We start from the raw sequence: 25,505 nt of genomic DNA, 5'->3' as shown, positions 1-25,505 counted from the left end.
AAAAGAAAGATTATTGGAGTCTTCTTATTAATTTTAATGGAGTATGTTTAATTGTTATTAATCTTGTATATTTACCAATGATGCCTTATTAATATTTGCATCTATGGAGGCATTTCCCTAATAGTTTTTATTCTAACCTCGTCAGAAATAGGTTAAAACTTCACTATAAATAATTAAGTTTAAATGCTCTCCAACAATATTTTACAGGATACAGGATATTTTGCTGTGGGTAGGTTTGCTTACTAAAGCAGTTAGTAACATTCAAACACTAATACAATTTTATTCTATAATTTGTAGAAAACCACTGACCTACCCCTATATTTGTATCAATCAATTAAAACTTTACGTTATTTAATACAGACTCTCAAATGTTACTAGACTAAGGGGAAAATATGATTTAACTACCATAAGACATTGAGTATTCCATAAATGGCTAAAATCATAAACACTCTCATTAAACATTTAACAACTACAACAAAAACGTCCTAAAGAGCAATCATAGTCTTAGTATTAATATATTCTTCTTAGATTGTTGGAGGAATCTTCTGTGCTATCTATTATTTGTGACCTTTGGTAGGTCTAATCATATTGATTTGAATCAGTTTCTCAGAAAATATTAAAATAAAATACAATTTCCCTTGCATGCCCCAACAGAACAATCGAGGGCAGTGAATCGTTACAAGAGATGTACAAGGCTGGTTTGATGAGGACGTCTATGCACGTGCGTGGATGTATAATATGAACGGGTGAGGGTGGGGGTGAGGGGTTACTGCGCCACTCGGCTGCGCTTGTTGACGTCCTCGTGGATGAGAGATGCGCTGTGGTACAGTTTGAGCAAATCCAGGGCCTCTTGTGCTTGCCGCTTGTCGTTCAACAGCCGGCTGCTCGCTTCCTTAAGTTGATCCAGGAACGATCTGCGAAACCAGACAACTGTGTACCGTATTAAAACGTCTTGGTTTAGAACGATCATGGACTTCTTATACTTATCTTAATTTTCATTTGTGTAAGCTATAATAATTGTTAAAATGACTTGGTTTCTAATGTTTATAAATTCTAAACATGAATCTTGCACAAATTTTACAAGGATATATATTATTGGACACTATATATATTATTGAAATAAATTATATATATATATATATGATAATTTTGTTTAAAAAAATACAACATATTAATTGTTGAAGAACATATCAAAATTAAATACGTGAATCTATTAGTACAATATTTATTAATGGTTGTCAAAGATTTATTTCGATACAAGTTACTCAAAAATATAATTCTCTATTATTAATCTATCTTATGACACGTCTTTGTGCAGGGCAACCAAGACAAAAATATACTATAATTTTTCTACTAGATGAATCCAGAATCTTGTGATATAAATGTTACCGAAAATAACTGATGTCCAAAACAAAATAACATAATTCAACCAGTGTTCTTCAAAATGCTCCTTCGTAAAGATTAATAAAAAATACTTCAAAATCTTATTTTTGGTAAAAAATTTAAAATTTCTTCTATGAAAATGATTTGATAAAAATACCTTATGGTTATAAATTCAATAAAAGAAAGAGCCTTATCATGTATAAATAAATCTTAGTACTAATTATAATTACACTAGTTGAACTCTTTTACTAACAATACTCAATATTATTTTGCAACATATCTGGAACTTTCATTTCATTTTTGTATAAATCTGAGTAGAATGTTTTTGAACACAGTGAAATTCCCGGAAATCGCAGTATTGACCAGCAACACAACAGGTAGGGAGATGGTAGACAGAGTGTGCTAGGGCAGGGGTGTGACAGTGACAACCTAGGAGGTGTGTACTACTGAAGTACTTGCAGACTTGGGCTGTATTTGCCAACTGGACTAGAAATAATTAGGTTTCACATTCTTATTTCAGGATTTTTCAGGTTTATGTTAGTCATAAATTTACTAAAATGTAAATCAATTTTATTTCAAATTCAAAAGTGTAATACTTTCACAAAGTGCAAATTATATTCAGGACACAATTACTGTGCGTTCAGAAATTCTTATGAATATGACTTTCAAAGTGGTGTAAAAAACTGAGATGGTAAATTTGATTTTGAATGAAGCTGACATTTTTAAATTAATTACAAATACAAATCATCTGGACAACTCGGCACGCACTTTGACGCGTGAATGTTTAGACAGAGGAACTTAGAGATGAACCTATCTGACAGGTAAAGTATAAAGTACAAGTACATCAAAGTAAAAATAAATTATTAAATGTTATTATTAAAACAACAGTCTACTGTGTCTAGAAACAAAAGTGCCATGCACATGCCAGCGCAAAGCATAATTCCAGAAACTGAAGAAGAAAATGACATGAACGCTTAATAAATATTTTCAGGATGATTCATGTAATTGGTTTAAATACTGCAATTCTCAAAACTGTCCACTTCTCCTTTGACATATTGTATTCTTCTCTTTATTAAAATACATTCAGTCTGACTGACCATCAGCAAGACTCATCTAAATGCAGTAGAGGAAAAGTTACATAGAGTAACAATCACAATAAACACTGATATTTCACTTTTACTAAAGACTTATCAGAGAAGGTGAGAGTAAAGAAACTTGAAAACACAAGGCACGGTAACATAACACACAAAATATGGTAGATTTATAAACTATCCTCAACAAAGGGTATGTTATACACTATCCTCAAGATATGATATGTTATACACTATCCTCAAGATATGATATGTTATACACTATCCTCAAGATAGTATATATGTTATACACTACCCTCAAGATATGATATGTTATACAATATCCTTAAGATAGTATATGTTATACACTACCTTCAAGATATGATGTTATACAATATCCTTAAGATAGTATATGTTATACACTATCCTCAAGATATGATATGTTATACAATATCCTTAAGATAGTATATGTTATACACTACCTTCAAGATATGATGTTATACACTATCCTTAAGATAGTATATGTTATACACTATCCTTAAGATAGTATATGTTATACACTATCCTCAAGATATGATATGTTACACACTAACCTCAAGATATGATGTGTTACACACTAACCTCAAGATAGGATATGTTATACCCTATCCTTAAGATAGTATATGTTATACACTATCCTCAAGATGTTAATACACTATCGTCAAGGTACAATAGGTTATACACCACTCACAAGATACAATATATTATGTACTCTCAAGGTACGGAAGGATATACATTAAACACAAAGTTTGGCAGGTCATACACTACTTACAAGTATGGTACACACCAAACACAAGGTACACTAGGTTATACACTACTCACAAAAACAAAACCAGTATGTTACCTTACTTACATTAAAACATAAAACCAATATTTAATACTTTTAATTTTTGTGAAGCCTTGCTATCGAAAGGTCTCACAAAAAATAAAAGTATTAAATATTGGTTTTATGTTTTAATTGTAAGTACGTTATCAGTAACCAATATAAGCTCCATCTACAACAATATGTTATCTACCCTGAAGGTACGGTAGAATATACAGTACCCATAAGTATGGTATATTATATACAAGCCCCAAGGTACAATAGGTTATACACTACCCACAAGATACAATATGTTATCTACCCACAATTTATGGTAGGTTATACACTACGCACAAGTACGGTATATTAAACACTAACCACAAGGTACAGTAGGACATACACTACACACAAAATTTGGTAGGTTATACACTACATACAAGGTATGGTAAATTATACATTACCCACAAGTATGGTATGTTACACACTAACTACATTACAGTAGTTTGTACGCTATGCACAAAGTATGGTAAATTGTATCCTACCCCGAAGACAAGGGGTAGATTACACACTACTATAAAGATTTGGTATGTTATACACTATACACAAATCACGGTAGATTATACACTAAACATAAGATACAATAGTTAATACACGACCCACAAATTATGGTATATAATATCCTATCCACAAGGTGCAGTAGATTTATACACTACACACAAAGTACACCATGTTATACACTACTGACAGACAAGTTGTGGTAGATTATACACACAAGGTACAAGGTAAGTATATAACTTTCTTATCTCTCACCTGCTCTCAGGAAGCTATTACATTTGATTGTATTATTTAAACAAGAGATAACTCACAGCAATAACAGCTATAATTTCTCGGAACGCTCTGACTGCCAACTGAGAGAGATGTCAGGTAACAATGAAAGTTACGCGGCGCAGCCCTAGCGCCAGATCTCAGCACAGTTTATCACGACTTATTACAAGTACTTTGTGTAAATTATCCTGTACTGCATTTAACTGAGTCTGGCTTGCTTCTTATCAATTTCTTTCAACATTTCTGGGTCAGAGTACTTCCCAACCAGTTTTTTTTTACTTTTGCACTAATACCTTATAACAAAACAAACTTAAGTTCTGTAACCATCAACTATAAACATACTAACTGAACCAAATTATAGGCCCAAAATTAAAAACTGTTATAGGATGCATTGAAATCATGCCCCGTGAGCAATATGCACCATGTACAACCAACAAACTCACAACAGCCAGATATTTAAAACTATTTTAATATACAAACAGATATGACTTTTGTAAGCAAATTGGTGTCATGAGAGTTTCAAATTCAGATAATACAACATAATAGCAATAACAAATTAAAATATACTTTTTGCTGAAGATTAGCGAACTGAATGCAGTGGGTATGTAACCTTCTGGACGTCTGGGGGTGTACGGAACTGAACGTGGAGTATCTGTAACCTTCTGGACTTTTGGGGTGCATGGAACTGAAGGTGGAGGATCTGTAACCTTCTGGACTTTTGGGGTGCATGGAACTGAAGGTGGAGGATCTGTTACCTTCTGGACTTTTGGGGTGCATGGAACTGAAGGTGGAGGATCTGTAACCTTCTGGACTTTTGGGGTGTATGGAACTGAAGGTGGAGGATCTGTAACCTTCTGGACTTTTGGGGTGCATGGAACTGAAGGTGGAGGATCTGTAACCTTCTGGACTTTTGGGGTGCATGGAACTGAAGGTGGAGGATATGTAATCTTCTGGACTTTTGGGGTGTATGGAACTGAAGGTGGAGGATCTGTAACCTTCTGGACTTTTGGGGTGTATGGAACTGAAGGTGGAGGATCTGTAACCTTCTGGACTTTTGGGGTGTATGGAACTGAAGGTGGAGGATCTGTAACCTTAAGCTAGTTTAGTGGAATGACTAATTGATCAACAACAAGAAGGAAACCCAGCTCATTTGTTTTATCAACTATAGGAATCCCACAGGTATGGTATAAAAGCTACTTCACTGGTCAATGCCAGTGTATAGAAATAACTCAGGCAATGAAATTCTTTCCATAACAAATACCATCAGTACCAAAAACATTACACAGTTGTACCCCAAGACTTAGTATTGAAACCCGTGTTGTTTATTTGATTTAATAACAATTTTATAAAATACATAAACAACTACAGCAAAAAGTTGATGTATCCAAGATTCAAAAATCATTGTTCGACTTTGGACATGTTTTATTAATGCAATTAATATCGCCAAAATCCTTAATATATGCAGACGACTATTACTGGGAGAAAAACACCTGACCGACTAGAAGTAGCTGCCTACACAGCTTTGAATACCCATTACTGCCATAGCAACGATTTGGTTGTCAGTGTTAAGAAACCTAATCAACAAGTATTGGGAAAGGAGAAGGATTTCACAAGAAGCCTTTTAGAGTTAGAGGAAGTTGATTGATAAATATGTTAGTGTGATTATTGATGACTATCTTAACTGGAGGACACAGGTAGACTCCTTAATTAGTCCGGTAAAATAAGGATGCAACCTCGGAATGAAAGATAATAAGCTAAAAATTTGCATACGTTCTTTATTTTTGATGGTATAAAACTTACCTCAAAAGTCTCATATAATCACGTGTACGCGTCTTTAGATATTTAAGGTCAAAGTTCACGAAAATCAGTTTTTGCAAATATCTCGTTTCCCTTACGCTAAATGACTTTTAAGGTGGTTTAGAGAAATTGTAGAACGGGGAATTCTCTTCAACTTTTGTCTGAAGTAATTTTATGTACGTTCAAAGGCATCCTTTTATGAGATACAGCGCAAAGAGTAGGGGAACCGGCTTAACCTGTATATACGATAATGCGACATTATATATGATAATGTCCAGCCAGTAGAATACAATAAATACAATTAGTTATATTGTTAATTATTCCACTTACTATTATTATTATTACTTAATACTACTATTATTATTGTTAGCATTATTATCGCTTATAATTAAATTTTTATTATTACTTATTATTAAATATACCATATTTATAGATATTAATTATAAATTAGATTATTCTCTAAATAATACTTATTTTATTTTTGCCAAACATACAATATTAAAAAGAAATATTTCAAATGAAGTTTAATTATTATATATTATTTATTGATCCAATAATCAATTTATTAAAATTACAAATATAAAATACTAGCGGGGCCCGGCGCGCTTTGCTGCGCATTTCAATAATTTTTTGCAAAAGTTGCCCGCGGCTTCGCACGCAATTTCCCGTTGAAAACAGTACACTATATTCACTTATTCTTTTTCTATCACATTCTAAAAACCATTGCTGAGATAATTGATAGTCGTTCCAATCGTGAGCCCTCTTGGGCGTATTATTGAAGGTATGTACCATATTCCTGCCTCTATCTAGCTGTTACCCACGGCTTTCGCACGCAAATCTTAAGAACCGGAAGTCCTTATATTACTTAGTAAATTTTTTTTTTACTATAATAAATTTTAGATTAAATTAGTTATATCTCCGATGCCCACGATTGAGCTTGGCCTTTGTTGGTCTCGATCGAGAGATATGTACACACGGAGTTTTTTGAGAACCATACTTTCTGTCAAAAAAAAAAAACAACTAAGGTTGATTTTATAACATTCTTTATATTTGTAGCCAACGTAAGATAGTAATTATGATATCTGCATTACTCTTCTGATCAAGCATGAGCATGGTTTATATATAAATAAATATTGCAGTTAAAGACGGTGAATTTTTTACGTCAAATTTGAATTGTATTATCTGGATAGTAAAGTCTATGTTTAACAGTGATTGCAAAAACAGTTTAAACAAAATTTGTCGTTTCTCTTAAGCTTACTCTATGCTTTAAAAACTAATAAGTGTAATATATAACTATGTTTACAAAGAACAGCTGATTAAAAATTTGAAAAGACGTTAACATATGTTTGCTGCAATGCATTTCTTTATGGGTATTTCTGTAACCAGTGGGGCGGAATCCTGAATCGGGAAAGGATGGGCATAGCTTATAAACCTTCCCTCCGTGGAAAAATACATATACGTACAAATTTTCATCATGATCGGTTGGCTGGGTTCCCCCAATAGTTTCACGATTCCATAAAGGACAAACATTCATTTTTATATATATAGATTTGTTTTTTATCATTATTAGTGATTAATATTTTTGTTTTAATTTTCTTCTTGTTTCATCGTCTTCTTCTTCTCCTCCTCCTCCCCTCCTCCTCCTTCTTCTTCTTCTTCTTCTTCTTCTTCTTCTTCTTCCTCTGGCTGTTCAATATCGGATTCATTATTATCATACTCGTTTACTAAATTATCAGAATAGAAAGATTCAAGAATATCAGGTGCATATTCACTTTCTTCATTGAAACCTATCTGAAGTTGATGAAGCGATTGAGGCATGATTGTCCATTACACTGCCCACAAATTAAAGTGCATCGCAATCCTGATTTCCTGCATCCGCAATTAGAAGCACAACCTTTCGTGCAATTGCAAAATATTGTATTCAAGCATGTTCTTCTGGTGCTGGTGATAATAATGTTGTTATTGGTGCCAGAAGTTCACTTGGCAGTACCCAGCCGAATTCCTGGGGTTCTAAAATCATTTCCCAACATAATTTGGGTCTAATAATAGACACGAAGGATATGCTGACGAGCTGCTGTACTTGCAGGAGGAAGACTTGATAACTGCACTGGTTTGTTGAGTCTTGTTTGATTTGATGAACTGGGTGTATCGAAAAGAGTCTATATCGTTTTCTTTTCTGAGATTTCGGTGCATTATACGTTGTCTAAGAAAATTACGTACTCCCATTTTCAAATAATTCTTGTACAGAGCAGTTTTTTGTTTAAATAGTTTCAGCTGATTGATTTAAATCGTGATGTTTTTCGAACATTTTAATAAACGATATTTTACCTTTTTTATAAAAGCCCAGAAGAAGTCATATCACATCCACTAAATGTGTGTAAAAATAATATGTGTTTCTTAGAATGAGGTAATTTATCAAAACTTTTCGATGAATACAGTTTTGTCTCCACATTACCTTACCCATTGTTTGATGTGATTGAGCACGTTCTATCAAGATAACTAGCAAATCAATATCTTCGCCTACAATGACAGAAGTTTTTTTTTTTTAAGTTCTGACTCTGCAATAGCTGTTTCTCTACAATGAGAACATCACAAGGCATCATCTGCTGGCTTGTTTTGTAGTGATATTAACAGTCTTTAATTTTGATATATAAGCATGTCTAATAAATATTTTTTTTATTAGATGAATTTCGATAAAAATTTTTCTTGGCTGATTGGCAACCTCCAATGTTTCATCATCAGAGCGAGTTCGTGAGATTTTGACACACCAGCAGTTCTTCTTAACTGTTCCATTGCTTTAATGTTCTTAGTGTTGTCCTGAGTAACCATCAAATACAACAACGATACTTGACCCATAAATGTGTTTTGTAAATATTTGACCGTATTTTATTCAAAATATCAGAGATAGTAATCATCTTTATTCCATACAACGCGATGCAAGAGAAAACCACCATTGATGATATAAATGTTGTAGTGGTTTCGTCTCGATATATTAAATAATAAATATTAAATAATAATGATAATAATAGTATTAAGTAATAAATAATAATAAATGAATAATTAACAATATAACTAATGTATTTATTGTATTCTACTGGCTGAACCTCGCATGGTAAGCGGTCCCCTACTCTTTGCGCTGTATCTCAAAAAGGGTTGAAATAAAAAAAACGTACATAAAAATACTTCAGACAAAAGTTGAAGAGAACTTCCCCGTTCTACAATTTCTCTCACACCACCTTCAAAGTCATTTAGCGTAAGAGGGAGAAACGAGGCAATATTTGCAAAATACTGATTTTCAAGAAACTTTGGACTTAAATATCTAAAGAGACCGCGTACACGTGGATTATATGGATGACTTTTGAGGTAGGTCTTATACCATCAAAATAAAGACGTATGCAAATTTTTAGCTTATTATCTATCATTCCGAGGTTGCATCCTTATTTTGCCTTATTTTACTGAATTATGAGAGGCGTCTCTAAATTACGTAACGTCCCAGGAGGGGAGGGAGATTTTTGGCAGCGTTACGCACAATGAAGGGTTAATTACGTAACTATTAATGGCTTGAATTCGTTTAAAAAATTTGCCTGTTTCCTTCAAAGATTTTAAAGTTAGTATTATATATCCTCCCATAAAAGCAAAAGAAAAAATTCTTTCATTCAAATGCCTCCTTAAATGATAAATCATTTTGTTTAAATCCTTTTGTGTCCAGCGTTTTTGATCGAGTCAAACGTTGCAGTTAAGATAAAAACTTCGTTTGGAGAAACTAACTCCCTCATTTTCACACTCCGTTGTAAAGGCAACACTATAAGGACTGAAAAACCGTGAATGAAAGCCTGAGAAAAACTTATCTATCAAGACCTGTGTTACCTTAGGCTGCATACTATACAATCAGAAATTTCCAGGCTGATTTTAATTCTAGAGAGGCGGAATTTAAGCCAAGTGATGTGTAAATTTGGTGAGCTGAAATTCTGTATATGTGACTGTCTAGCCGAATTCTAGCAGAATGTTGGATGAAACTATGGACTAAACATAAGATTTTGGCTGTTTTTATAATGTTTGTTTTTTTTAAGTTATTATATAGGTTAATGTTATGTAGTTCTTAAGTACTTATTAGGCATATAACATGAACTTGGCACAATTTATTCTGAAAATAGTCATGTACTGAGAAACACTTAAGAAATAAAGGCATTTTAATTTATTTTATTTAAGGCCTTTGATAGTGTAAATCACGACCTTTTACTGAATAAATTAGATTGCTACAGATTTAAAAGAGTTTCCAATTTATTTTTTCAAAATTATCTGAAATTGAGAAACTACAAAGTAAAAATAAGATGATAAATTTATTCTGGTTGGTGAGAGAATGACACTGGTGTTCCACAATATTCCATTTCGGGACCTTTATTTTTTGTATTATTTCTGCATAATTACCTCTTAATTTTACATTTAAAATTGTTCTATTTGCTGATAATACGAGTACAACCTCTCTTTAAACAGGGAACAATTACATTGATCTAGAATATTCTGCTCCGAAATCACTCTTTGATGTGTTTGATAGATTTGAAAGCAACAGTTTGAACTTGAATATTACCAAAACAAATAATTTAAATTTCCAAACAACTCATAAGTACAAATTTATAATACAAATTTAACATTCCCAAATGGAAAAAAATTTCAAAAATTTCAGGAAGCACCACATTTTTGGAATAAATCAGGGCAGTTTTTAAGCTGGGAGTCCCATATCGAGACATTGCAGGTAAAGCTAAGTGAAGCATTCTTTTCAATGAAAACTGTATCTGAAGTAACAGGTTTAGGTACAACACTGTTAGTGTACTATGGCTACTTTGTGTCTCTAATTAGACAGAGCATAACATTTTTATTCTAGAAATTTTGAAATTTGTTTTAAAATCCTTACTTTTTTGCTAAGGCCAAAATAATTTTTTTTCACAATATACGGAAAAGATATGCAATATCAGGTTCTTAGTTCACAGAATAACTCTACTTAAGTAAAAGGTCCTTATTACATCGAGTTGTGTTTATTTATTGAGTTACCTGACAACCTACAGGTTGAGAACCGTTTTGCAAAATTCAGTAGACAGAATGAAACTATATTATTGACCAATCAAATTATTTCGAAATTAATAGCGAATTGGAACCATTTCAACTATTGTACATATAAAATCTGAATTTGTATTCATAATTATTGATATGTTAATTTTAAACAGATGCCTTATTGATAATGATGATTGTGACTGGCTGAATCGCTATCTTGAATTAAAATGAGTGTTCAGCTTGGTTCTTATTTTAGCATCTTGTTTTCTATATACTGTTGTGACGTGTCATATGTTGCAGGAACAAAGCGCAATGATTGTAACTTTTTATAACAAATAAAATGAATTTGAATATAAGCTAATAAAATACATAGCCTATGAGTAGTAAAATAAATTGATACAAGAGGAATATAAATATTAATGGAAAAAGGTGTTATTTTACACTTTAGTCTTCTACAACGACAAGCAATAGTTTATGATTTTTCTGATATAAGGTATCAATCATAGAGTTTGTTAGAAAAAATACATATACTACTTTGGTACTATAATATTATTGGCTCAACAATAACTGGCCGGCATGTAAAATTAACTCATTAGTACGTCAGATGTACGCAATACCAAGAGCAGCAGTGGTGGTGCAGGGGGGGGAGGGCAGGACAAGAATGGGGGCTTATGTCAACTTGAGTCAGCTGTGTTGTTAACCCATAGCGAGAAGAAATATTGTGGGCAAAACTAAACATTTATCATGAATGCTTTCAGCAAAACTAACTTTTTTGTTAGTAGATCACAAGGTAAATAACATTTTAAAATTAAAATATCTCATCAAGTAAATGCACCTCACTTGTGTCAAAACACGCTTCAACTTGTAAGAACATGTTTGCGACAGCGTGATCCACCAGTGGGTGGGCCACGGGCCTCTTCACAGGCGGAGGTCACGCTATCTATTAGATATGCGCGTCATGCTCCACCAGTGAGTCAAGGAACAATAGTTTTCTAATACTTTCTAAAAATTATCTCACTACATTTTTGATGTTGAAAACATGTTCATGGATACTATATTAATTTTGGTCAAAATTGCATCATTATTTTAAAAAGTATGATAATTTTGACCATTGCAAACGTGTTACAAGATAACTTTCAGTAAAAGCCTATGTCTATACTGTTATAACTCTGTTGCAACAGGAAAAGGATCAATTTCAATTCCCGATTTTAGTATTAGTGTGTCATTGAAAATAACATCAACTCATGGCTGTCAGCATAGGCAGTAGATTCCTTTGAAGAAATATTTCAAAATTTAGTTTTGTAGGTGTAACAAATGACTAAATAAATTATTTACAAAAATAAAAAAATTATTTAGAATCTGATAAAAAAATTATTTAGAATCTGATAATTAATGAGTTTTATAGATTTGTTAGACTTTTTGTACAAAAATATGGCCCTTGCTTTAAAAATATTCCTTGCACTGTTGTTCTAAACTGTCCAAGCCAGTGAAACCTCGATATGCCTCCGATATGTTATGGAATATTCTCTTTCAATTGAAAAACAATTCTTTCATCAAATTAATTCATATTACAACGAATTTCCAATGACACATTCAACATCACGTTGTTGAAACAGAACTCTATGTGACCACTGAAAGTGTCAAAAATAACACATCATAAAAAGTGGATTTTAATTTTTCTTTAAATAATTACTACAGGACTCACGGAGTTGTAACATTTCTCCGGCCCTGATTACGTGTCCTTACCGAACTAGTGTACTTTGGGATGCAACAACTTTGCTAGAAGCAACTGAAACGTTTTAAATCAATCATCCCAAAGGACATCTTACCTTTCAATCCTTGGCTTTTGGAGAAGTCCCGTAAAAGTTGTTATGGGGTTGAGGATTTCTGCTGTTTAGGGAAAAACCCACAAAACAATCTACTATTTGTATACTCCAGTAAACACAGTTCACTTGAAAGCTTACTTTTGGAACGGTCAGGAGAGCAATGTAAAACGAAAACCCAATTTCTTGTTCCAATCGTGTAAGTACAACAATACTTTATTCCGTACTTAAGATATTATCTGAATCAGTTATAAAGTCCAGAAGTAAACTCTCTAGGTATACTTACAAATAAACATTTATGAAACATACACTGTTTAGTGAAGAATAAGAATACTTATAAGTACTTTGAAAATGTAGAGATTCGATGGCAGCACAAATTTAATTAGATTAGAGGCAGTTATATTTCTGTATTTTCACTAGAAAATAACATTAAAATAATCCAATTCCATTCCTAATTTTTAATTACCACTTAAAAACAAAAGTTTACAATAAGGAATACAAATAAAATCAACTAAACTTAGGTACAAAATTTTGGAAGATTTACTATCATGTCCAGATAATGATTTATTATTAAGTACCAAATAGAAATGTATAATACTCAAAGCTGAGAACAGTAGTACTGACTTAACCAAAACATCAAGGGCAAAAGTTGCCTGGCCTAGCAAGAAGTAAGAAACATTAAAATATTGTCATGTGTAAATTGGTATTTGTTCAACCACAATATCTTGTTTAGTCAACTCATACTTATTAGATCACATCTATTCAAGTAGGTTATTATTTATTTACTTGACTTCGATATCTAGTTGAGTAAACCAAAAGTGGTCCAGCAATATTATCCTATCTCAATAGACTAATACTCTTACCAATATCTTAGCCCAACCATGAATTAAAAATATTTTGTAAGGCGGATAAAACGATACCAGTCTGATGAAGTTGCACTGTTTATTGCTTTGTTTGTCTCTTCACGGAACATATGTCAGAAGTTTTGTTTTTCTCTGACTTTGTTACTTTGGTATTATACGGAGACCAATATTATACAGCGTGCTGCTATGGATAAGTTGGATAGGTTATTATAAATATGTTACTAGTAGTACCAAAGTTAAAGAGCACACACATGACCTGAGCTTGTATTTGAGTACTATCTTGAGAAAGTTTTTCTTTTTTCAACAGAAGTGCGGGGTGGCATCTCAGGCGTAATTTTTTTTGCAAAAGAGGTTTACAAAATGCATGACTGCATGAACAGTTATGGTGAAGATATACCCACTACAACAGCACCCCTCCTCTTGTTGGACCTGCTTGGAAATGGTTTTCCCAATACTTTGGACAAGGCCTTTGTTTGAGCCTTATTCAAACTCTCATCTGGTTTTTTTGCCCCCTTGATGAGTTGTTCACGATCTAGTCACCTTTCTTGCACTTAGGATTTTCTCGATGTATCTGGCCACCATATTCCAGCATCCTGTCCTCGGATCATAACTCCAATGATAGTCTGCGGTTTAAGATCTTCCTGCAACTGCGTCATCAGCTCCCTCCTTTCTTCTGTCCACCGTCTGCACCTAGCGAAGGTATGTTCCGCATCGTCCTGAGTTGAATCTCCAAAACCGTAAGTGGGCAACTACCGTTTCCTCATCCTGTGCTGGTACGATCCAAAATAACCATGGCCCAACAAGAAATGTGTGAGGAAGAAGTGCACCTCGCCGTACTGTCTCTCCGTCCACTGTGTGATGTCATCAATCAACTTTTTCATCCAATTTCCGTGAAATTCAGCATCCCAGTAAACTTACCATATCTCTGCATGCTCACAAATTTTTCAACTCGCCCGAGTTTTCACAAATCCGAGCTCTTCCTTGCTGTCAAAAACATACTAACGTTCTTGCGCCTTTAGATCTATGTGCATTACACTTGCAATAACCTGAGCCGCTGGCTCAGAGATTGTCCGCTAATTGTCAGATTGTCGGAGATAACACCCTCAAAGAGGTTTTTCTCTGAACAGAAGCCATTCTCATTCCTTATAGTGTCATTCTCACATCCATAGAGTAGGATGGAGTCGGTAAACAACATCAAAAGTAAGACACCACTTAAACCCACACTGATGGCCAGGAGGATATATTGGTACTTCCCCGACCCCAGGTCACAAAACATCCAAACGTGATCTGAGGTCGGGAAAGTACTGATCGGAAATGTCCCTGGCACACTTCTGGTGAAACAAGAAAAACATCCTTCGAAATAGTTCCTAGATCCCAGTGCAGATCACATGAACGTTCGTAAAGGTTAACTTAAACTTTTTCTACTTATAATATGTATGTATTTACCTACTTATATCACATAATAACAGGTATTAGATAGAGACAGAATATAATAGTGGCCTCCATACAATACCAAAGTATCCTGCTTTTTTATTTGAGCCAGTATTAACATGATGTGGGTTAATGACTGTGGCACGATTGTATTTGTATAACCTTCTGAATCCATTTAGTTTCTTTTTATATGCTTTACTCATACCTTTTTATCTGTCAACCCTATGAAAACCAACCGATAAATGCCAATGTCCGTATATATGGATGATGCAAAAACTACTGAAAAATGCAGGTGTCTATATATACTTAAAGGCGTTCGTGGTAATAATACTAATGTGATAATTTTTTTTGTACCACATTTTTGTATATAAACAATCAGAAAGAGCCAAATTTCAAGAATAAAAGTATTTATAGCACATTTTATATTAGTGATAACCTGTGTATTTAAAAAAAATTGTGAATCTCTATGACTTTAGAAGCCTACGAGAAAAAGTGAAAACTTAGGTTTAAACAAAAAGTAGTGTTATCTTAACAGTTTTGTGGATAATAAAATTAATTCTTGGTGTATCTGTACAATTTTAGTTACTGTACATAGTAGTATCAGTTATTTTGAGGAAATGCTATTTTGCATACGAAACTGAAAAATGTTCAACATTTTTTAGCAAGTACCTTTTGCGCGTTTTTGAACGGTATATGCATTGTTATGTTTTTTATTAAACAACATATGTGTAAAGAAAATAAAATCAAAATTAAGAGCCTATCTAAAACCGTTTTGATTTTATGAATGTTTTATTAAATGTTACAAAAGCGCTGAAATAGGCTTGGCATTTTCAGCAGTACCTTGAGAGAAATCTCTGGCATTTTTCAGACAAACTTCTATATCGTGCTCCAAGAATAGATCAATCCCAACAGTTCTATTCTCATCTCATGCTCTGTAAAAGAAATGTTTTCTTCTCTAACCATTCTAGAATATCTCTCATGTTCAATACATTATGTTTTAGGTTATTTCACTAAACCGAGCGTTAGGTATATTCTTAAAACAATTGAGGGTTCCTCCAGGCTCAGTGATTGGTTTCCAATAAATCAAACCTTGAATGATAAGACAAACCATTTCAGAACTACAATCTGAATATCCTTGTGCATTTTGGCACCAATCCATTTGTATCGCTTGAATGACAAACTCCAGTTGCCACTGTTAAATCGTATCCTGTTTTGTGACTGTCTCTCAAAATAAATAAGCATTTGGCAAGTTCTGAGCTTTTGGACTTGGCGACACTCTACGCCTGCCCATTGCCAGAGAATGCTGGACAGCAAGGGCTTTTCAACATTATACACATTAGCTCACATTAGCATTTAACATTAGCTCGCTTTGCTCTGTCCACAACATCTGACATTAGTGCATTCACTGCCACCTGCCAGAACTATGGTCAAGTAGAATAATAAAACTTATCCATCATTGATATTGAAAACATAAGACAGGGTATGTTCCTGTTATAAGTTCTGTATAAGACATCTGTTGGTGGTTAAAAATTTTCTGTAATTTTATATTAGATACTCACAACGTACAATTATTGGTTGATTCACTATAAACTGGTTTGGAGCGAATCATTTATTTAAATCAAAGTTACAGACAGTTAAGAAAAGGAAGTACAGGACTAAGACAAATAAAATAAATTTAAATTTAATCTAACTGAAATAAAATAAAGATTAAACCAAATACAATGAAGATAAAATAATTAAAGGCAAGAATAATGTATAAGAACTTAATTTGGTACACTTGAATTATCTTGGGCCTATTTTTTCCATCTATTTGTTTATCTTTATTTTGAGACTAATTTGTATACTTCACATTTCTATTCTGAAAAAAAAATACTTCCATTTCTGGAACGCTTGTGGAATTTGGTTCTCAGATCTCTAAAGAAGCTAACTTAATACTAAATAAGATCAATTTTGTTTTACTTTATGTTTATATTAATTTACTAAAATAAACTAATTTTTTAAATAAAAGTATGCAACAAACTAGAATTTTGGCATATTTTAAACTTAAATAAGGTCAAAATGTTTTCTACTGAGTTGTCTATGATTCTGGTTACAATATAATATGCACAACACATTTTTAGACAAAATATATTATATAAAAGATATAATTCCAAAACAAAACTTTTCAAATTTTATCATTTTAGTTCCAAAAATGTAAAATAAAAATTGACTTTAGAATTCTGTTGTCTAGTGCTTGATAATAAGATTATTTAGATAAAACCCAATATAAAAAGGTATTTTTGTTCAATACTTCAAACTATAAATAACTATCTCAAACAAAATTAAATGAACTCAAAAATTCAGAAGAAATTATGTATCATTGTCCTTTTCGTGATTTTGATTCAAATTCTATTTTATACAGAGAAAAATGAATAAAAGAACTGAAATAGAAGTTAACAAACAATAATATAGTAAAAAGTAAGATGAATCATGCTTATAACAACTTATGTGCTGGTGGCAAAAGTATATGCGATTTGCAACAGCAGACTGTGTCAACAGCTGATTTTAGATTATTTATTTTGCAAAAGAACCCTGTTCAAATAGTCTGAAAACCATTGAGAGGTAGCAGCAAATGTCAAAGAACATACTTGTGGCCAAAATGGAAAATAATCTGACCAAATTTAAATACAGAACATTGAAACAGCGGACCTGTGTTCAACCTGGATTTCAAGCTAGTGCAACTTCGTTGGCACCAAGCTTCTTTGGAGGAGGCACCGACCTACCTACACTAAAGATACTCAACATTTATTACAAAGAAGATACAAAATAGTTTCTGTTACTCACGTATTGAAACGGTGCAATTCCAAACGTCAAAATGTGATTTTTATTACTTATACTTTATCTACCAATGAGATATCTACCTATCTGGCACGATGTCCGTAAGACTGTCAGGGTCCATGTCAGACAGAAGCTCCAGCTCACAACCACCCAGCAGAGACACGTGACCAACGTCCCCACGCAGCCGGGTCAGCAGCCCACTGATTCCTCGTCCGCCATCTATTTCGTCCCCACTCCTGCACATAAGAAACTGTCAGGGTCCATGTCAGAGAGAAGTTCCAGCTCACAACCACCCAGCAGAGACATGTGACCAACGTCCCCACGCAGCCGGGTCAGCAGCCCACTGATTCCTCGTCCGCCATCTATTTCGTCCCCACTCCTGCACATATGAAACTGTCAGGGTCCATGTCAGAGAGAAGTTCCAGCTCACAACCACCCAGCAGAGACACGTGACCAACGTCCCCACGCAGCCGGGTCAGCAGCCCACTGATTCCTCGTCCGCCATCTATTTCGTCCCCACTCCTGCACATAAGAAACTGTCAGGGTCCATGTCAGAGAGAAGTTCCAGCTCACAACCACCCAGCAGAGACACGTGACCAACGTCCCCACGCAGCCGGGTCAGCAGCCCACTGATTCCTCGTCCGCCATCTATTTCGTCCCCACTCCTGCACATAAGAAACTGTCAGGGTCCATGTTAGAGAGAAGTTCCAGCTCACAACCACCCAGCAGAGACATGTGACCAACGTCCCCACGCAGCCGGGTCAGCAGCCCACTGATTCCTTGTCCGCCATCTATCTCGTCCCCACTCCTGCACATAAGAAACTGTCAGGGTCCATGTCAGAGAGAAGCTCCAGCTCACAACCACCCAGCAGAGACACGTGACCAACGTCCCCACATAGCCGGGTCAGCAGCCCACTGATTCCTCGTCCACCATCTATTTCGTCCCCACTCCTGCACATAACAAACTGTCAGGGTCCGTATCAGAGAGAAGTTCCAGCTCACAACCACCCAGCAGAAACACGTGACCCACGTCCCCATGTAGCTGGGTCAGCAGCCCACTGATTCCTCGTCCACCATCTATTTCATCCCCACTCCTGCACATAAGAAACTGTCAGGGTCCATGTCAGAGAGAAGTTCCAGCTCACAACCACCCAGCAGAAACACGTGACCCACGTCCCCATGTAGCTGGGTCAGCAGCCCACTGATTCCTCGTCCACCATCTATTTCATCCCCACTCCTGCACATAAGAAACTGTCATGGTCCATGTCAGAGAGAAGCTTCAGCTCACAAAGTTCCAGCAGAGACACGTCCCTTAATTGCTGGAAACAGGTCGCTGGGTGGAAGGTCCGGACTGTACGGCGTATGTGGAAACACCACCATATGCTGATTTTTATGGGTTTCTGTTAAGATTTTCAGTATCTTACTTGCACAAAATTTATGGTAACCCATCTCCTGCATAACAATTTTGTACAACAAACTCCTTGAAATTTGAGGAAAACTAAGTGAAAGTTCTGTTATTGTGAATCGGTGGTCTTCTTTAATCTTTTCATCGACTAGAGAGACAACTTCATCGCTCAAGATGTTTGGCCGTACACTTCGTTCATCATCATGCACATTATTTCGGCCATTTTAAAAACATAATGCACCACTGACGCACAAATCCTTCAGTAATCACATTTCACAGAATTGGTGATAAATCTTAAGTGGTTTACTGTCTTAGCCAGCAAAAACTGTATTACGAACAGCACTTCACAACTCACGGGAATTTCAATTGCTTCACACATTTTAAACTGTTGTTGTAAAACAAGGAGCGACAGTAACCTCTCACTAGCACGGCTGGGTAGCCACTGAACAGAGAAATGCCCTGACATCAAAATGACCATGCAGATCAGGTCCCTAGCAGCAACAGAGCAAAACGTAATCTACTTTCTCAAGAGGTCTCGTATGTTGATCAAATCACGGGTACAAAACTTTACTTATTTTTTCTTATTCACATTCCTTCAGTCTTCCGATCTTCCAAAGTGCTGCTACTAGCTGAGTACACAATTTCTCAACTTCATTGCAGTTCTGAAAGGTGGATAAGTATCCAACGTATCCTACTGTTGTTTGCCCTACATTATAACCTTACCACACTTTCAGTAAGTTGAAACTATTGTCTGAGCTCTTTAAAGCCTTAAGTTTTTCTTCCATTTAAAAACACCACCTTTTTTCCATTTGAAGCCATTTTAGCTTTAACAAACAACAACAGGGTATAAACACAATCAACAGTCAAACACGACTATATAAAAACAAGAAAACAAAGCACAATACTTCCACTCACAACACAGATCTACATTGGCACTGAGGAGTAGCAGATGAGGTTAACAGCACGCATAAACGACAAACAAAATGTACTTTACAGTCATTGGCTTAAATCAGCTGTGTAAAATTGGGTGATAAAAAGAGGCCTTTTGTGATATCCTACTGCATACAATCTCGCTGCACAAAGTAGGTGTGCACTGGAAAGGTCAGTTAATTGAGACTCTACTGTATTACAACATAATGTAATCATGATCAAGTATAGGCTTCAATAAAAAACACCATGCATTACCAATTCTTCCATATTCTTCTAAAATTTAGGTATAAGTACAGTTTTATTTCTTTTATTTATTATTACTTTACACAGAATTATGCATGAGTAAAACATTGAAATTGTGAAACATTATAAAACTAAACTTTATTTTATAGACTTGAAGGTTGACTAAAAATAATAATTAATAGCTACGTTACTAATACTAAAATTAAGTACTTGTGTTGTGTTTAATGTAAATATTTTTATGTTCAGTAATCACAGTTTTGATAAAAGATTCAAGTATTCGTAAAACTTGGTGTTCTATGAACATTAAGTGGGACCTATGCTACATTACTTGTTTAACTATGTACTCTACCAGGAGGTCCCCATTTGTCATTGGTAGGAACTGTGTTCTCGTAGAACTTGGTACTCTATGAACATTAAGTGGGACCTATGCTACATTACTTGTTTAACTATGTACCGGGAGGTCCCCATTTCTCATTGGTAGGAACTGTGTTCTTGTATAACTTGGTACTCTATGAACATTAAGTGGGACCTATGCTACATTACTTGTTTAACTATGTACTCTACCGGGCGGTCCCCATTTCTCATTGGTAGGAACTGTGGTCTCGTAGAACTTGGTACTCTATGAACATTAAGTGGGACCTATGCTACATTACTTGTTTAACTATGTACTCTACCGGGCGGTCCCCATTTCTCATTGGTAGGAACTGTGTTCTCATAGAACTTGGTACTCTATGAACATTAAGTGGGACCTATGCTACATTACTTGTTTACCTACGTACTCTACCGGGAGGTCCCCATTTCTCATCCGAGGGACTGTGGTCTCGTAGAACTTGGTACTCTATGAACATTAGGTGGGACCTATGCTACATTACTTGTTTACCTACGTACTCTACCGGGAGGTCCCCATTTCTCATCCGAGGGACTGTGTTCTCGTAGAACTTGGTACTCTATGAACATTAGGTGGGACCTATGCTACATTACTTGTTTACCTACGTACTCTACCGGGAGGTCCCCATTTCTCATCCGAGGGACTGTGGTCTCGTAGGACATGGTGCTCTATGAACATTAGGTGGGACCTATGCTACATTACTTGTTTACCTATGTACTCTACCGGGAGGCCCCCATTTCTCATTTGGTGCCAGAAGCATCAAACTCGTGTTTCTCTCCAATGTTGAAAAGTAATCTTCTTCGTCGACTTCAGTTCCATCTTGTTCCAGCACAACTTTGACTGTTTCTCCGTTCAGACCCAGCTTCTCTTTTGCTGGAATAGAACATTTTTGTCAGAATTCACCGATTTTAAGAATGAATCTTACGTGAGCTGGTTAATACCAAAAAAATAATTTAAATTGCATAAAAATAAAATCTGGAAAATACAACAAAGCGTATAATATTAGTAGTTAGTTTGCTACTCTAATTATTATTTCCTACTTTGTTATTTTCTTTCAAGCCAAAAAATTTAAAGGCAGGTTTTAGCTACTCCTTTCTGAGAAAATATGGCAATTTTTAAAAAATCAAGTTTTCTGGAACTTCAATGTAAGTAGTTTGGTTGACACTAATATTAACAGTTATGAAAACTTAAGTCTTACTTTTAATAAACTTATAGATGTAACTGTCTCAAATAAAAGAAAAAACTGGAAAACTCCAAGAATACTACTTTTGAAGGACAACAAGAGATTATTACTAGGTTATTTAAATTAAATATGATTCTAAACCTCAAAACTAAAATGTCAAATAGTAAATTTACTAAACCATTTGTTATTATAGTGTGAAATGTGCCAGACGTATTGCAGTTCCTGTTTCGTTGAATAAATATCAATGTATTTGTTAAATACAAGAGGCAAATAAAATAGTTAACCCTAAAAATAAAAAAGAAATACACTATACTTTTTTAAGAATAGCCTAAATTAGTGAAAAATGCAGTATTACCTTAAAATTAAATGGACCTGACATAAAAAGAAGTACAAGACGTTTGTAAATTATATATCGCATAAAATCCTGTAAAATGTACTTTTTATGCTTAGTGGTCTTTAAATTTGTATTACTCAAAAATAGTTTTTTAATGTGCAGTAATTTCTGTTGGTTCACCATATGATTAGCAGAAACATTACTGTAGTTGTTTTTAAACAAAGTTCTTTATTAATTATAATGTCTGTGGGAGTTGATTATTGTGCAAATCAACCTTCATTTTGTTGAAATATTGTATTTTATTTATCAACCATGGACTAACTGTGTCGATAAAGTGACATAATGGGACCATTTATAAGACATCTGACAAGAGTGATTCCACTAAATGAGAACTTAAAGCTAGGCCTATTCAAAGTTCTTCTAAAACTTATTATTTTCATGAAAAAACTGAACTGTAAACCTATAATGAGTGCCGACAAAAGACTAGTGTATTTTTGAAGTTAAACAGGCTTTGACGAAGGCGAAGACGGTCAAGTCGGCCAGTAAGGATATGGCCACGGTCTTTTGGGATGCTCATGGAATAATCTACATTGATTACTTGAAAAAGGGAATAACTATAACAGGAGAGTATAATGCGTCATTATTGGAACGGCTGAGCAAAGGAATCAAGGAAAAACGTCCTCATTTTAAAAAGAAAATGATTTTGTTTTATGTATACAATGCACATGTGCACACATGTGAAGTTGAAATGGCCAAAATTATGGAATTTAAGTTCCAATTATAACAATATCTACTGTATTCACCATTTCTTATTTCCAGAAGGTTTAAATCTAACAAGGAATCACCCAAACAAATGCTTATTTTGAGGAGCCTCCAAATCCTACTTTTTAGACGGCTTATAAAAATTGCAAAAATGTTTACATTAAATTATAGAGAGTTAAATGGAGATTATGTTGAAAATTTAATTTTAATTTGGCCAAAATATGGCTTTTTCTTCTTTTTCTAAGGACTTATGGAACAACCCTTTTAATAAACTTTTGAATAAATTCTCAAAAACTATAACAATTTTTGTATGTAATAAAATTATTTGGCTATTCTAGATTATTAATGAAGGTAATTTTTATTCCCAAATCGTCATAGCCTAGTCATTTTTTTACATCACCTGAAAATTTTGTGGACCTTTCTTTGTAAAATAGACATTTTTTGTGAAATTATGTAGTGTTATTCTCTTGTTCTTTAAAATAAATGTAATAACAAACTATGTATAGGTAACACTTTACGATAGTATTTGGTTATATACTTTTATTTAATTTTAGAACATAAATCTGCAAATTACTGTGTGAATTTCTAAATTTAGATGCAGCGTAATGAGTGGCCACTACAACAATTAAATCTTCGATATTTATGATCTAAACTACTGAAACCAAAATGTTGAATCAAATTAGTTACAGATATATCAAATTACAGTATAGTTTTGTTAAGCTGTTTTATACTTCAAAAATTAATAACTTATTGATAAATAAAACACTACCTAGGCTAAGTGTATTTATAAAATGTAACAAAGCAGTGTATCATTGAATTACTTTTTGCTATTTTGAAGGATAAGTGTGTCTGACAGCTTGTGACACAAACAACACATGTTCATCATTGTACTTGTAGCCATTACACAAATAGCATACCATATAAATGATTTTACTTTGAATTAATTGTGAATAATATTGTTATTCAATACGTTAAATTAAAAAGAATTGGCAATGTATCATTTAAAATAACTCAAATTAATATATTTTTGTAATAGTTTGGGTATTTATAATTATTAATTTTGTTCCCTGATTCCATTGTGGTGGTGGCTGCTTACTATACTGCAGCCTTAAGTTTCTGACCTGTACTACTAGGGGTTAATTATTACTATAATACTATATAAAGAATGAAATACACGCCAACATGTAGCATGTAGGCTACAATACCATGTCATTGTACAGGCCTAGGCTACAATAAGCTTACAGTAATATCAACAAGCAACTAGCTACCCAAAGGACAATTAATTATTAATTCTTTGTTTTTCAAATTTTTAAAACTAAAAATTGTAGTTTGGCTCCACTTACCTCGAATAACAAAATCCTGTAATGACGTCGCTACAACGCCAAATCGTTTCTCTCGTGTGCAATCAACTACTTTAAAAGGCACAATTTCACTACTTTCTGGTTTTTCCATAATCGCCGTAGGTCAAGATACCCTAAAAACACACAAAATTTAACACAAATAAGAACACTGTGTTCTGTATTTTTAATAGGTCCCCTAATTAAAAATATATCACAAACTAAATAGGACTAAAGTAACTATCAAAGTTTAGTCTATGTCACAATACAACTATATGATACAATGAAAAAATTCTAGCAAATTAAATTGTTATATCAAAATAACACACTACTTCTTAAGTTAAATGTTTTAAATTAATTGAAAATATGTTGATGGTACCTTCAAACAACTGAAATTTGACAACCCAACCAGTGAAAATCTACTTCACCAATGACTGACCCACATCTGTGAACTAGTTTATATGCAACCTCTTTCTGGAGCAAAATAGGTAAGCTAGACCAAGGGTGAACCTTATCTCCTGTTCCTGTTCCAGTTTGGGGGTGATCAATACCATTGGCACCAGTAACCCACATACGTCCAGACACGCCCTCTCAATTCATTCAATCTCAATAAATGACTTTTCTTTAGTTTATATTATACATAAAACACTGAAATTACAGTAACATAGTTTTATAAATATAAAGTTTACGGAGATCTCATCTTCAAAATCAAGAACACTGTCAAAAGAACTGAAGTAAGATGGATGGGGTTATGTTGTATTATTAACTCCAGAAGAGTCATTATTACATTTTTGTTAATAATCAACTCTTGAACCAATGAAACACTATTTACGTAAAAGCTATGTTTGAAATGACGATATCATAATGAAAAATACAAATTTATTCTAAGTCCGAAAACTTACTTACAGACAAAACAAACCCGTGGCAGCAGACGAACCTTCAGGGCAAGCAAATCAATACTGACAATTAAATCCTCACCAGCTGTCTGACCTAAAAACCTACCTACTGTACATCAGGAGTGAGG

General features: G+C 34.1%; 1 protein-coding gene across 1 annotated transcript; it reads right to left on the bottom strand.

Annotated features, from left to right (window-relative positions):
• Positions 1–255: 255 nt before the first annotated feature.
• LOC124360899 (DNA fragmentation factor subunit alpha-like) lies at positions 256–25,505 on the bottom strand. The gene is made up of 6 exons (XM_046814886.1): positions 25,388–25,505; positions 24,488–24,618; positions 21,584–21,738; positions 20,764–20,771; positions 17,983–18,132; positions 256–914 (listed from the first exon to the last, which is right to left on the bottom strand). The coding sequence occupies exons 2-6, from the start codon at positions 24,594–24,596 to the stop codon at positions 767–769; spliced, it is 570 nt and encodes a 189-aa protein (XP_046670842.1). The 5' UTR covers positions 24,597–24,618; positions 25,388–25,505; the 3' UTR covers positions 256–766.

The sequence above is a fragment of the Homalodisca vitripennis genome, chromosome 4 (assembly GCF_021130785.1).
Source record: "Homalodisca vitripennis isolate AUS2020 chromosome 4, UT_GWSS_2.1, whole genome shotgun sequence".
In the NCBI taxonomy this organism is placed as follows: Eukaryota; Metazoa; Arthropoda; class Insecta; order Hemiptera; family Cicadellidae; genus Homalodisca; species Homalodisca vitripennis.
The sequence above is the reverse complement of the archived record's forward strand: the minus strand, read 5'-3'. Positions and strand labels throughout refer to the sequence as shown.

Bases quoted from the DNA above. Each gene is read 5' to 3' on its own strand.
- LOC124360899 (XM_046814886.1), bottom strand. From the start codon at position 24,596: ATGGAAAAACCAGAAAGTAGTGAAATTGTGCCTTTTAAAGTAGTTGAT. The intron at 21,739-24,487 runs GTAAGTGGAGCC...GTTCTATTCCAG, and splicing joins ACAGGATTTTGTTATTCGAG to CAAAAGAGAAGCTGGGTCTG. The intron at 915-17,982 runs GTAGATATCTCA...CTGGTTTCGCAG, and splicing joins ACGGACATCGTGCCAGATAG to ATCGTTCCTGGATCAACTTA.